Source organism: Scardinius erythrophthalmus (assembly GCF_964197995.2).
Source record: "Scardinius erythrophthalmus genome assembly, chromosome: 23".
Lineage (NCBI taxonomy): Eukaryota > Metazoa > Chordata > Actinopteri > Cypriniformes > Leuciscidae > Scardinius > Scardinius erythrophthalmus.
In genome coordinates this window covers 9,009,877-9,024,186 of record NC_138243.1, presented here as the reverse complement: position 1 = coordinate 9,024,186, position 14,310 = coordinate 9,009,877, and the positions used below count along the sequence as shown (strand labels likewise).

General features: G+C 38.7%; 1 protein-coding gene across 4 annotated transcripts in view; it reads right to left on the bottom strand.

Moving 5' to 3' along the window:
• The window catches only part of strbp (spermatid perinuclear RNA binding protein), a 104,167-nt gene that overhangs the window by 30,772 nt on the left and 59,085 nt on the right, over positions 1–14,310 (bottom strand). For all 4 annotated transcript variants that reach the window (XM_081354591.1, XM_081354593.1, XM_081354592.1 and 1 more), the window contains exons 3-5: positions 10,872–10,997; positions 2,534–2,778; positions 2,228–2,417 (exon numbers count right to left, since the gene is read on the bottom strand). In XM_081354591.1, the coding sequence (XP_081210717.1) occupies positions 2,228–2,417; positions 2,534–2,778; positions 10,872–10,874 (438 nt within the window). In that variant the 5' untranslated portion in view covers positions 10,875–10,997. The remainder of the gene's footprint in view (positions 1–2,227; positions 2,418–2,533; positions 2,779–10,871; positions 10,998–14,310) is intronic.

Below are 14,310 nucleotides of genomic sequence, written 5' to 3'. Positions count from 1 at the left end.
ACCAGACAGCACAGATGCTTACTATAATGTTTAACGTAATCCGGTTTGATGTGGGGAACCGGTTTGTAATCCATTCAATTAATTCCAGCCGCACATTTCCAATCCGTCTGGTCTTTTCATGTAAACCAGAGGATCAATTACATCTCCCAGTCCCACCACAGTGACCCTTGTGTGTGTGTGTGGGGGGGGGGGGGCTGTCCACACACACACACACACACACACACACACACACAGCTGAGACAGGAAATGTGCATGTCTATCACTCAATCGCTGACTGCTACAGAGAGAAAGAGGAAGAAAGTAACGAAAGGTAAAGTAGGGGACTGCCGTTCCATTACGAACAGATCCATTATACGGAGAGTTGACCTGCTGGCAGTGCAGTCTGCTTTAATGGGATTTCTGTCTGGATAGGGGGTTCAGACTGGGTCACCGCAGATCTCCCCACCCTCCAGGCCTGTCCTAAGTGTCTAATTAGGGAAACCGGTTGTTGGCAGGTTTAGATTAATTACACATGATGCATGTAAATAGAGCAGGTCTGTTTCGTATGTTGCAGCTTTTTTTCTGTATGGAAATCTGCAGTTTCATTTCCCTCAAAACACTTTTGAGTCTACAACCCTGGCAGTGTGATGTGTCGCAAAACAAACTCTTGTGCGATTGCTCTGTTAGTGTGGTTCATTTGAATAAGTGTGAACACTGCCATCTGAACCCTGGTGCCATCAAACAAGCGGACCGAGACGCTCCAAAAACAGGACAGGATATCACAAGATGTGACCTAAAGAAGACAGAACGCGTAAGAATGTTCTTCTCGTCATATAGGAGCTATGTTTATTTTTACTTTTTTGGTTCGATCTTAAAAATGACAGTGTGAATGCTAACTGAACCAGGACTAAATATATCTCTCTTTTTTTGGTCTGGATCAAAAGAACGAAGATAACCAAACTATAAGTGTAAATACCCTAAAATACATTCAAACATGCAGTCTCCGATAAAATACAGTCACAAAACATCATACACATTAAACTGAGACTAGGCTTGATAGACTGACTTACTGAACTTGTAAAAGTTACATCAAAATATTCTTGTTATGACCATGTAATATCAGTAAACAATATTCTTCCACATGGAAGGGGCAAGAAACCAGAAAGGGACATGACATCTACAGTACTGTTTACATGGAGCAAATTCCTCCCACAGGAATTACATTGGTAATGTAAAACCGAAAGTTCACCTGCATAAACTAGTACTATTATTACAATAGTAATTTTAGATGAAAGGCAGTTATTATAGTGCAAAAATGCACATTTTACATTTTTGCTTTCTGATTTTAAACCCTCTGGGATGTCTTGTCCCATAGAGACTGACCCATTATTGTCCTACAATCTAAATTTATTACAGAAATGTTTTTTGACAGAATTTATCTGAGATTCAGTGTAATTCTAGTATTATTTATATGCTATTATGCTCTTTATTATTTATTTTAAATGATACATTTTTTTGTAATTTTGTTGCGTGCTTTTTATTTAAAATTTTATTCGTTTTTATTAGTTTTTTCATTAGTTTTATGTAGTTATTTTAGTTTTAGCTTTACTAATTTTAGAACTTCAAATTAAACATTTTATTTCATTTAGTTGCCAAGGAAACATTTCTAAGTTTTAATCTAAAATTTAAGTTTTATTTCAGCTTTATTTCAATTAATGAAAATTATATGTTTTTTGTTTTAGTTAGCAATAAAAGCACCTTTGAGATTTTTAAAAAGAGTAAAAAATAAGTGTTTGTTGTGCAGCAATTTGTGTTTATGTACTGCAAATAATAGAAATTACAGAAGCCGTTACAGTTGCAAATGTTCAGGAGAAATTGCAACAGTATTGCAACAATTGTTTGGTAACATATAATTACAAATCACCTTCACAAGCATATTTTAATGAGTGCATTACCACAATACATGCTTCATTATTAGCAAGAAACAAATGCAAATCCAGAGGAAAACGTGTTCAATTGTAGACAAGCTTCTCTTGTTCTTCTTGGCAAAACTAGTCGCAGTGTACCGCAGTGCAGTTTTTTAACAGATGAAACGCAAACAGTAACTTTTTGAGTGTATATTTAGCCACGGCAGATCAAAACTCCACCAGTAAAGGAGGTTGTGAAGGACACTTATCAAGTGTGTATTTTGGTAGCTCATTTGGCTTTTCTGTCAGCAGGTGTTATAAGTGTGAGCACGTGTCGTTACCTCGATCTGCAGCGGGAGGTTGTCACAGACGGTGCACAGCAGTGTCTTGGTGGGTTTCTCTTTGCACATGAGCACCAGCTCCAGGTCCATGTCATCTTTAATCAGGAGGCCTTTGGCCACCAGACCGATCCTCATCACTCCACATAACACCCCTCCTTCACTGGGACCACTGCTACAGCTGCTGCCCTCGCTGAGACCAAACACACAAAATATGACTACCATCTCTGGATCAGAAAGATTTTTAGCCAATAAATCAACAGCTAACAGATTCTGTCCATTTTCCCAGCATGTACTGGGAACACTCACTTTGTGCTGCCTTCTGGTGATTCGTCAGCGCTGGCCTCTGTCTCCTCCTCCTGTGCGCTGGGTGAATTTGACTGATTTGTTTGGCTGGCTTGAGTTTGGTCCATCCACTCAGACACATGTTTCAGGGCGCACTCCACAGTGGAGACGAGGCTCTGCACCGCCTCCAGGACCTCAGAGGAAGGGTAGATGGTGGAGTGCTTAGCCATGACATGACGGTCATCGTTCCCGAACGACCGAATGGACCTCTGACGGAGAGAGAAAAATCTCATTAGCTTGAAAAATAAACATAGTAAGAAACAATACATAACGCCGAGTAGTTGTAGATGCAAAAACTGTGCACATACCAATGAAGCATTTATTCAGCTGTGGACATGTTGGGCCCTATTTTTACCATCCAAGCGCATGGTCTAAAGCGCACGGCGCAAGTGCACTTAGGGCGTGCCCGAATCCACTTTTGCGAGATTAATGAAGGGAAAAATGGTTGGCGCGTTCGACACATGTTCTAAAATTCTCTTAATGAGTAATGGGTGTGTTGTGGGTGTAAAGTGCATTAAAACAATCAGAGTCTCATCTCCCATTCCCTTATAAAGCCAGTTGCGCTCGCGCCATGGCGAATTGCTATTTACATGCGGAATTTGCAAGCGAAAAAACTGAACGATTCTCTTGCGAGAAAACAGATCTGCTTATGCGTGAGGTTAAAGCTCAAGCAGATCATCTACGGGACAAGCTGGATTCCACCATATCTTTATGTACACAATATTAATCTGTTAGATTGTAATCCTTTTATTTTTAATATTGGGCATGTTTGTGTGCTGCTGCCCTGTGTGTGTAATAAGCAGAGTGTGCGCGCGTCATGCACCCGCCTATAGGCACACATTACTAACGAGCTCTTTAAATAAAAAAAATACTGCAGTTAATTTCAGTTGCCTCAAAATAACAACGCGCCAACAATGCGCCTGAACACACCTCGTTTTCAAACCAGCAGCCCATGGCCGTACAAATGGGAACCAACGCATTTGCTATTTAAACAACTTGGTGCAGGACGTGAAAATGATAACTGCGTCAGGCTGAAGCTAGCAAAAAACACTTGTGTCGCGAGCATATGATAGGGCCCGTTATGTCTCAGGAGTGAATTTTTATTAAAACTAAGACTTTTTATGTGAAGGTCACAAAACAAATCAAACAAACTAGTTATTTCTCTAAGTCAACAGCACAAAAGCACCCGTAGTTGAAGAAACAACTAGATACCAGTAGCACTGATAAAGATGCGTTACACGCACCTACACACACACCACTATGTTAACAACTTCAGAAGATCACCTTGGCTGACTTCTTCAATTTATCTTCTAAAGTAAAGTGTGCGTGAGACAGACGTGCAAGGTTAGAGCGAAGCGTTTAGCGGCAGATTAAACTTTAATCAATCAAACTCACCTCTGCTTGCCTTCATGGCAAAACAAACGTCTATGGAAGTAACATCTACAGAGCTTACAGAAAGAGGTTCACATGTGTGTCTGAAGCCGTGTCTCACACCCGACTCACTGGGAACACTCCATCAGACACGGATGTGCTGTATTAACCCATGTCTGCAGGTGTCAGTGTGTTCTACATCATCCTCACGGGTGGAAATCAATTTGAGCTCAGTGACAGTCACCCAACAACCTCTTCTAATCAGACATGAAGCCCTCCTGCTCCCACTTACCCACAATCCTACACTCTTTCATCAACCACTGTCTCTCACCTTCAGTCAGTCTCATGTAATGTCGTCCACTTCGTGACTAGATCTAATAACCAACAAATTCTCAATTCCTGCATTAGAATTCAGGGAGACGCTTCTCAGCTGGCAGGACGTGACCGAAAAATGGTGCTAAAAGTGGTGAAATAATGCTAAATGTATAATAGAATGCAACTAACCACACACACACACATATATATATATATATAGACACACACACATATGCGTGCGTACAAGGGAGATAACCCACAGCTACAGTAGATGTGCATTAAACTATTTTAATGCATGGCAATATTTAATGCAAATAACCACCCGACTTAAAGTGGAGTGCATTTTAAAATAGTTTAATGCACAGCTAGCTGTGGATTATCCCGCTTACACCATGGTCATTTGCCAGCATTGACAAGTTAAAGCTGTTATTGATGTTTGCTGCACAATATTTGACCGAAAGGGTAAAAATTCTTCTGTGTGTGCGCAGCGTGATCTATGATCTCGGTGTTCAAGTGGGGTGTGTGTGCTACCTTGATTAAACTGACTGGAACTACCTGTGCATTAAACAATTTTCTTGCACACCTTCCAGCCAAATAGAATCGAGTATTCAGACAGAACATGATATATTCTAATTGGCTGGAAGGTGCCCAATAAAACCATTTAATGCACAGGTAGTATCTTTTTGCCATCAAAGCAGCGCTTTTGTAACAAATTCAAGACAATTACAAGCCTTTAACAACCAATTTAAAGACAATTACAATAAAAAAGAAAATTGTGTAAAAACAGATTATGTTATTTAGCTTATTGATTTTTTTGGAGAGCTGTGCATTCTGGGATTCAGTATGGGCTATTTTTTATTACATTTTTTTTTTAATTGGGATGTTCACGTGCATCTTTGGCCACTGCTTTGCATGTTTTATTAGCATTTTTGTAAAATATGTATTGTGTTTTTGTCAGGCTATAAAAAATTTGTTGTTAGAGGTAAGCAGTTTAAATGAAAGAAGTCTCATTCTCACCGAGACTGCATTTATTTGATAAAAAAAAAATACAGCAAAAAAAAAAAAAAAACGTAATATTGTGAAATATTACAATTTAAAATAAATGTTTTCTATTTGAATATATATTAAAAAGTAATTTATTCCTGTGAATTTTCAGCATCATTACTCCAGTCTTCAGTGTCACATGATCCTTTACAAATCATTCAAAGATTTGATGCTTGAGAAACATTTCTGATTATTATTACCATCAATGCTGAAAAAACAGCTGTACAATTTTTGTGGAAGCCATGACACAGGATTCTTTGATGAATAGAAAGTAGAAAATTAAAAGAATCTCATGGTATTTCATGTTTCAAGCGGTTTACCTGCTAACATTTTTTACGCACATTTTCAATACGATCAAATTATCTTGCAAACCAACAAGGATATCAAAAATAAAGATTTTTCAGATTTTTGCGCATTGAGAGCTAGTCTTTGCATGCAGCAAAATACGACGACGACGAAAAAAAAAAAAAAAGAAGATGGAAATAAAAAGGTAGGTGTGCACTACCAGTCATTTCTTTCATCAATTCATTCATCAACCTTCACAGCACGGAATCTCAATGATATCAGCTCTATTCAACACGAGTTCCATTCCCTAATCCCGTCATTTTCATTCTGTCGCTCTTCCTGCACCATTTCTACATTCGAGAGCAGACTTGCTCAATAGCGTATCAAAGCTCATATCAGCGCCACTGCAGTCCCCGGGGGGGTGTGACCTTTCACAGAATATACACATAAAAACGACACGACGCATCCATCTTCTGAACGCCAGCTGTTGTTTAACTAGCAAGAAAAGAAATACAAGATTCATTTGTTTCAATCGGAATTCACAGAGTGACATTTTTACACTGGAGGCTTCAACAAGACAGTCGGGCTTGTTTGTCGAGTGCGAGGCACTGATGGTTGAAGGCTGCAACCTTTAATGGAGTTGATCAATTACTGTGATGCAGAGTGAACACTTTGACACTGCTATACAAACTACACGTGTTCGAGAACATTAAAGCAGCCTTGGTGAGCATGTGTCTTTCAGCATCTGCAGCAGTGGGTGGCTGGGGTATAAAGATGCATATGTGTGCGTGTGCGTTACCAGCAGTGACAGCGGCCTCTCGGTGGCATCAGGCCAGTATTTAACAGGGTTTATGAGGCGCTCCTAATGGCTGCCTGCGAGTGGCCGTAAAACATACTGGGAAGTGTAAAAGAGTGTAAAATAGCTAAGGAGGAGCAGAGAGCACTGCATCTTAATCACACATCATACCGAAGAGAGGGAAAGGATGGATAAGGATAGAAAGACGCTTAGTACGTACAAGCTGTGCACAGAATAATGGTTACATACAGTATTACCACAGTGTTGGGTATCTTCAACTACCTTGTAAAACACAGTGGGCTGCAATGAAAAAAGGTGCAGTAAGCGATTTCTGAGAAACACTGTTGATATTTAAAAAAAATCAACTTAAACAAACACACCCCTCCCTTCATTGCGCCGCCCCCAAAAATACATGAACACGCAATATACCTGATTCAGAGCAGCGGTATGAAATCGAGGCTGCGAGGGATAGACTTACCGTATTTTTAATGGCATCCGCTGTATAAAGGTCCTAGATTACATTAATTTTCCACAGCTCATTTTGTCTGGGATTTTTTGACAACTGAAATTTCTCGGAAAGATATTTTTGCAGTGTTTTGTCAGCAGAACAATTGTCCAAAAACACATTAAATAACAGTACAACCCACTGACGAGATGTATGTCTATCCCTCTAAGGTCTATGCAAGGGTGGATGCCTCTTTATCATACTGTAGCTGAAGAGAAGCAAAATAATGCTTCATGAAACACAGCGAAGATGACAAGCATTGAGTTGCTGCCATGTGATTAGATATTTGCGTTAATGAGCAGATGAACATGTGTACCTAATAAAGTGCCAATTATAGCTAAAAGAATTTACATTAGTAAGATTCTGAAAGTCATTTCATGTCCATTGTTTCGTACAGAATTGCAAATGTAATTTTTATTGTAATTTGAAACCAAACATTCTTAAAACTAACCAAAACCCAAGATTCTTAAACTAATCAGAGGCTAAACTCAGAATAGCATAATAGTATACTAGGGCTGGGTATTGGCACAAATTTCACAATTCGATTCGATTCAATTCAATTCAATATTGATTAATTTGGATATCAGGTACAATACATGGCAAATTTTCTCAAGGAAAACAAATCTCTTAACTAATGCTGTAAACTATGGGAGTCAGTTGTAGCCTACAGGCTTCATTAGCCTACTATAATATTGAAGGTACAAATGAACTGATTTGTACAAACACTTAAATTACACATTTATTTTTATAACAATAAAGTTATATAAAATATAAACATTTAAATGGTGGCTGTCATAAAAACCTGCCAGATTTATTCAAACATGCATTCAAAATTGAAGAACATTAAAAATTATAATGAATATGTAATATGGTGCATATATTTAGCAAAATGCTCCTCTCTAGAGTAAATTTTTCTAGCTGACTAATGAGTTTATGGTATAGGATATGGTTTTTCTGAGGTAAATGTGACGCTACATGACATTGTTTACACGCTGATTTACTGACGTATTTCGCGCTGTAACTGGTATTATTAAGGCGGAAGAGAAGATCATGTGCTGCTGCTTCTCTTGAGCTGAGCTGTGCCAGAGCGATCTCACGCCACAGCGCCAAAGCGGTATTTATGTTTTTGAATTTCGTAAGAAAATGGACGCAATTTGAAATCTGAGACTTTGTTTCATATCAATAGTAACAAAGCACAAAGATTATTGCAATTTATTGGATGGGATGCGCTACAATGTTACATTCATTCATCAACTGAAAACAGGATGAGAGAGAGAGAGAGAGAGAGAGAGAGAGAGAGAGAGAGAGAGAGAGAGAGAGAGAGAGAGAGAGAGAGAGAGAGAGAGAGAGAGAGAGAGAGAGAGAGAGAGAGAGAGAGAGAGAGAGAGAGAGAGAGAGAGAGAGAGAGAAGAGAGAGAAAGAGAGAGAAATCAAGTATAATCAAGCAAAGGAGAGTTTCATCAAACCACTGGATTAAGAAATGGCACACTGGGGACACATTCAGATAAACCGATCTCAATCGGATGGAGTAAGATGGACAAATGCATGCACATAGAAGGATAAAGCCCATTAAAACTGAAGGGGAAATGTAAATTTTGCATGGTTTATTTATTAAAAATGTCACTGTTATAGTGCAGTTTTTATTGTAGCAATGTCTATTTATATCAGATGGAATAGATAACTGCACAAGGGCACTGGCATGTTGTGTCATCTCTGTGTGTATTTTGAGGTCAGTGTTCAGTAATAAATTAATTACACACCCCTAATTAAAATGTCTTCCAGTCAGGCAATGATCTGCAAAGCTCTGTGGCCACTTATTATAGACTTATAGGCATAGACTTGAGCTAACCACAAAAAGCTGTTGACTGATGCAGGTCTTGTTGATGAGTGAGAGAGTGTATGTGTGTTTGGTGAGATTGACACAAACAGACTGTGACAGTGTGCGTGAGCAGCTTTCTGATGCCCAAATTGTGTAAATCTCAAGCGGCCCCAGAACATAGACCTGGAGAATGCCGCTTTAAAAATGAATAAGCAAGCAATTTATGCTTTGTATAGATGGTCTATTTGAAGAGCTCTTTTCCAAAACGCGATAAACGCCATAAAAAAAAAAAAAAAAAAAAAAAAAGTTTGTCGTGTCATCAACGTTTCATGCCAAATCGCTATATTTCCTTGTTCAAAATGTACTGCAAGATGCAGTTTCTTTCCAAACTGCGATAAGCACCGAACCTATTTTTAGCCTAAACGCGATATATCCTCTGGACTAATCAGAATTATCTCTCTCTCTCGCTCTCTCACCCTCAAAGCACTCGCGCGTATCGCGCCAGACGCTCAATTCGCCTCATTCACGCGTCCGCGCCGCGCTAAACGCCTCATTCGCGCTGCAGGACCTCCAGATGCGCGTAAACGTAAAATGCGCACTCACTCACATACACAAGGTCATGTCGTGATTTGTTCTATGTAAAGTGGACAATGGTTCTACTTTTTATGGGTTCGACACTTTACTGAATGCCAATGTATTTATTATGCCTTTTTTTAAGACAAACCATACATTTTTTGAAAAAATTGATGGATTTATAGCATTTTGGAAAAAAATGGATAATAATCATTGTTCAACATGTTCAGACTGAGCCAAAAAAAAAACATTTTAACAGGATAAATTGAATATTCACAAAATGTGTGGGTCTAGGTAAAAACAATTATTTTCCTGAAAACTATTTAAATGGATTTATATGCATTTTGGAAAAGAGCTCCTCATTTGTAACATGTTGATTAGCACTGAAAATATTTTTTATTAAATTCTAATTTTTTTAAGTTTAAAAACATGGTAACAAAGCCACATACAATGGGAAGTAGAGGGCTTAAAAAGCTTAAATGAGAAGCTTGCAGTTTTGTTAAAGCACTTAAATTCTTCCCTAAAATTAATTTTATTTAGGCTTTAAAGTGGTCATCATCGAAGTAATTCTAGCTTCTAAAAGGTAAAAGGCTATTTTCTTATTTTTGCACATTTTTTGAAAGTTGTTTACATGCAGAACCTTTCTATAAGCCAGAAACACAATACGCAAGAATTGTGCATTTATTTTCTGACTGCCATTAGCTTTACAAGAAATAGAGCTTTTTTTAATGTTCTGAAAGTCAATTTCTTTGAGATAGTGTAGGGCAGGGATCAGCAACTCCGGTCCTGGAGGGCCACTGTCCTGCAGAGTTTAGCTCCAACCCTAATTAAACACACCTGAACAAGGCAATAAGTGTTTTCAGGATTACTAGATAGATACAGGCAGGTGAGTTTTTATCAGGGCTGAAGCTAAACTCTGCAGGACAGTGGCCCTCCAGGACCGGAGTTGCTGATCCCTGGTGTAGGGTCAAGCTGACACACAGCCAGTGTATGTGTTAGTGAATTTTCTCTGTGTGTGTGTGTCGGTGTGTGTTCTGCCACTTTGGCCACAGTTTGACAGGAAGTCGAGTGAAACCAGGAAGGTCACCTCGTTATGTGCACAATAAATCAATACAGATACAGAATCAAAAGACACAGAAAGCTGCTAGAATGAAAGCAGTGGGAAGCGCTTGGGTGTGTATGAGTGTATGCGCTTGCGTGTGCATATCCAAGGTCACCCCGGCTGCGGCGGCCAAGCTGGGTTAGCATTAGAGCTCACGCTAGCAGGGCGCTCATTACGTTGGGTTATTTATGAACCTCCCCCCCAACTCTCAGACTTTAATAATTCAAACAGCACAGCCCTACTCTCCCATGAGACCCTGCTTCCACAAGCCGGAGGTGAGGCCCATTAATCAAACGCTGATCTCCTCCCCCCTTTTCTCTCTTTCTCTCAAGCTCCCCATCACATTTTCTCGATCACATCTTAACTCGTTTTAGATTAGAGCGGCTTGGACAGAAACACATGTAAGGGAGATTTCGTAATTTAGACATCAACCTTGTACGAACAAAACCGTGATACTCAATCAGCCACACAAACAGAAGATGAGGGGTTTACCATGGCGGCTGGGGGGCTGTAGGCGCGGTGTGTCCGTGAACGTGTGTGTGCGAGCGGTGGAGATGGGGGTCTCAGGACGCCCTCTCCTCATGCGCTCGCCTCTCTGCCCACCCCGCTGCACCAAACCTGAGAGACAGACAGAGAACAACATTAATTACACCATTCCGGCATGTATTCGGTACATTTTTCTTGTTAGCATTGCAACAGTGTCAGTGGCACAAGATGGAAAAACAGCACTGTAATCAAGGGGACTAAATGTGTAGCATCACAAACCCTCACACACTCTTCCCTCAGGAGGTATCAGTGACTCTTTGTTTGAAAATGAGCAATGCAGTATATGAATGTTATACATATTTCATGATCTGGGTGTTGCTGCACAACTGAGATGCGGCCCATTGTTCCGCTTGTTTATTTCCCGACACAGGGAGGTTTTAGCATGTATACTTGTTTTATTGAGCACTTATCCGGGTATGTTTATCAGGGTTATCTCACAAAGTGCTTCCACTGCTCAAGATAAACATGACTATAAGTGAAACTCACCTGACTGCAGAGAACACACAGACCAGAATCGGTTTGAGTGCTGGCAATAACCATAATTTGTGGATCAAACACTGAACTACTGTACTTTTTTTTTTTTCCTCACTTAATCCCTTCTTATCTGGCCAAATCTTCCCTGTATTAATGCAATTTCCCTGGAATATAATTTCATTCTCTGGATTATGGCATTCAGAGCTGAACAGATGTACTCTCAAAAAAATGATTTCAGGCCAAAAATATAAAAAAAAAAAAAAAAATCCAAACACTGTGAGGGGGATTGATCTGATCTCAGTCATATTTCAATGCTAAAGAAACAAACTCATTACATCATATGTAACCAGATATTAGTGCGTCTACATTTTGCAAATGGGCTGTTGGCTGGGAATTTCAAAACAGTGAGTGTACAAAAAAGTGTCCGTTCCTGAGCACCGTCCTGAATGTCAGAAATGACAAATGGGACACCTGGGAGCAAAGACCATAAGCCAATATCAAGTGTGCCATTTGGGACAGGGCCACATACTAGGATTATTTCCATGCTCTGGTCAATGCATATAATATAAAACGTTCTCACCTAATGGACATTATCCAATAATCCATAACCAAGATAATGTTAAACAGGAAGAAATAGTGTTGTCTAATAAGCCACAGCTTATCTCCCAAGTCCCTTTATGCTCAAAACCTCTAGGTTTGACATCCTTTTAAGAGATGAACAACTGTATCTCACGAGGGACCCTACGCCGCTGCCAATAGCGTAATTACGCTCAAATGCAGCCCTGCAGATCTTCTGTAATAATGTTCAGTGGAGTGTGTCCACACAGAGACATTCACAGTCTGCTCGCTGGCGTCCCTGCTGTCACTGCCTCGTTATCAGTGGCACAATCTGCTGAAAACACACCACGTATCAGACCTTTCAGAGAGATCATTAGCCCAGACAGAACTAACTGACGAACATTTAAAAAAGAAATCACAAGACTGATCATCAAATGCCACATATAGCCGATTCAAACTACAATACAGTCTAGTTACATATATAATTTTAAGATGGATTACAATATATACAAGTAGATTTTAACATTTGGTTTACCTAAAAAAACCAACAAACTCACAATGTTCAATATACTGACTTTGATTATTTACTATACTTTATTCTGTCTGGCAGAATAAAAATGTTCTTGAATAATCTTCATTGGTGGGCTTTCACAGAAGATATTGATAATTAATTAATCACCATTTCATGCAATTAAATTAAATGTTTTCATCAACTGATGACCCTAATCATAATTCTGTTAAAAGCTCCCAAAATAACATAGAAACTGCAATGTGTTAATATGGGTCAAATAATAGTGGCCAAAATATAGAAAAAAGGAGAATCTTTATATGCTAAGTTCTATGAAATATAGGCTACTCTTTGCATTCATGTTTGTTTCATATGGTTTAAAAATATATATTTTTATGCCATTTTCAACAAAAGACATTTAATGACTATAAAAATATCACGTGGTTTATCAATCAGGTAAAAAACAATAACATATTTTCCTTACATTTTGAATATATGAGTGTAATATAATCGCGATTAATTGCATCCAAAATAAAAGTTTGTGTTTAAATAATATATGTGTGTGTACTGTGTATAATTAAATTTGTATATATAAATATACACACATGCATGTATTTATTTAAGAAAAACTGTTATTTATATATAAAAAATTATATTTATATATAATATAAATTATACATAAATATATACAGTATATGTATGCAAATATTTCTATACATGCATGTGTGTGTATTTATATATACAAAATAATTATACCAAGTACAAACACATATATTATGTAAACACAAACTTTTATTTTGGATGCGATTAATCACGATTAATCTTTTCCCAGCCCTAAAATGAATGCATCCGAGGAATTTTATTCATCAAGCTGAGGTTCAACAAACTCATAATTGAAAAAAGCAGGAGATCATAGATTACCATGCAACAAGAGTGGTCAAATTATGAAAATACATTTAACATCTATATTTCACCACGAACAAGAAGAAATGCACACACATCCTCAACAAATAAATGAAAAGAACGAGATAAGCCTTCCGCAACACTGCCCCCTTCACCGACCTTCCCCTTCACCTTCTTTCTGACTGATCTCAATCCTTTAATCATTTTTTGGTTCCCTCTAGCAGTTTTAGATAATACAGGTATTAGAAAAGCAAGAGTGGGATGTTGGGTTTAACTGGATTCTGTCACCAGGACAGTCTGGCCTTCCTGAAGACAGCCAGCGGCGACATTAGCGCCCTGCAAACAATTACAGTCTCACTTTGTTGCAGAATAATAGGGCAAACAAACTAGTTCACGCCCTCCAAATACCTGCCAGACTTTAAACCAAAATAGCGAGCCTTACAGGCCCTTATTCGCCAACATTTTCAATAAAGTATCAAGATATTAGCTTTTTAACATTAACAGTTCTAGTTTGAAATGCTAAAAAAAAAAAAAAACGGCTTTATTCAACTATTGATTTTCTTCTGTGTGGGCCTCTGACGTGAGTTCACGAGAGCGCCACGACACATATGCGAGAACTGAGATGATGACGCAGATGGGTCTCGATGTAGTGTTTAAAATGGTTCTAAAGTGTGCACTTCCTGGATGTCCGAATCGTGAGAAACCAACGAGAAAACATAAAAGTGCCTTACCAATGCCACAAAATGAATGGCTTACCTTTCACACTTTCCAATCAAATGATCGTGATCATCATCTTTAATAGGCGCATATCCAAGTGTTTGTGCGGAAGCTAAATTAGCACTTACTGCATGATGTGTTTAAGCTAATGTGCATTTCTCTCTACAGGCGCATCCCCTATAAGCCTACTGCAGAGATGAGAGTCAGCGTCACCAACCTCATCTT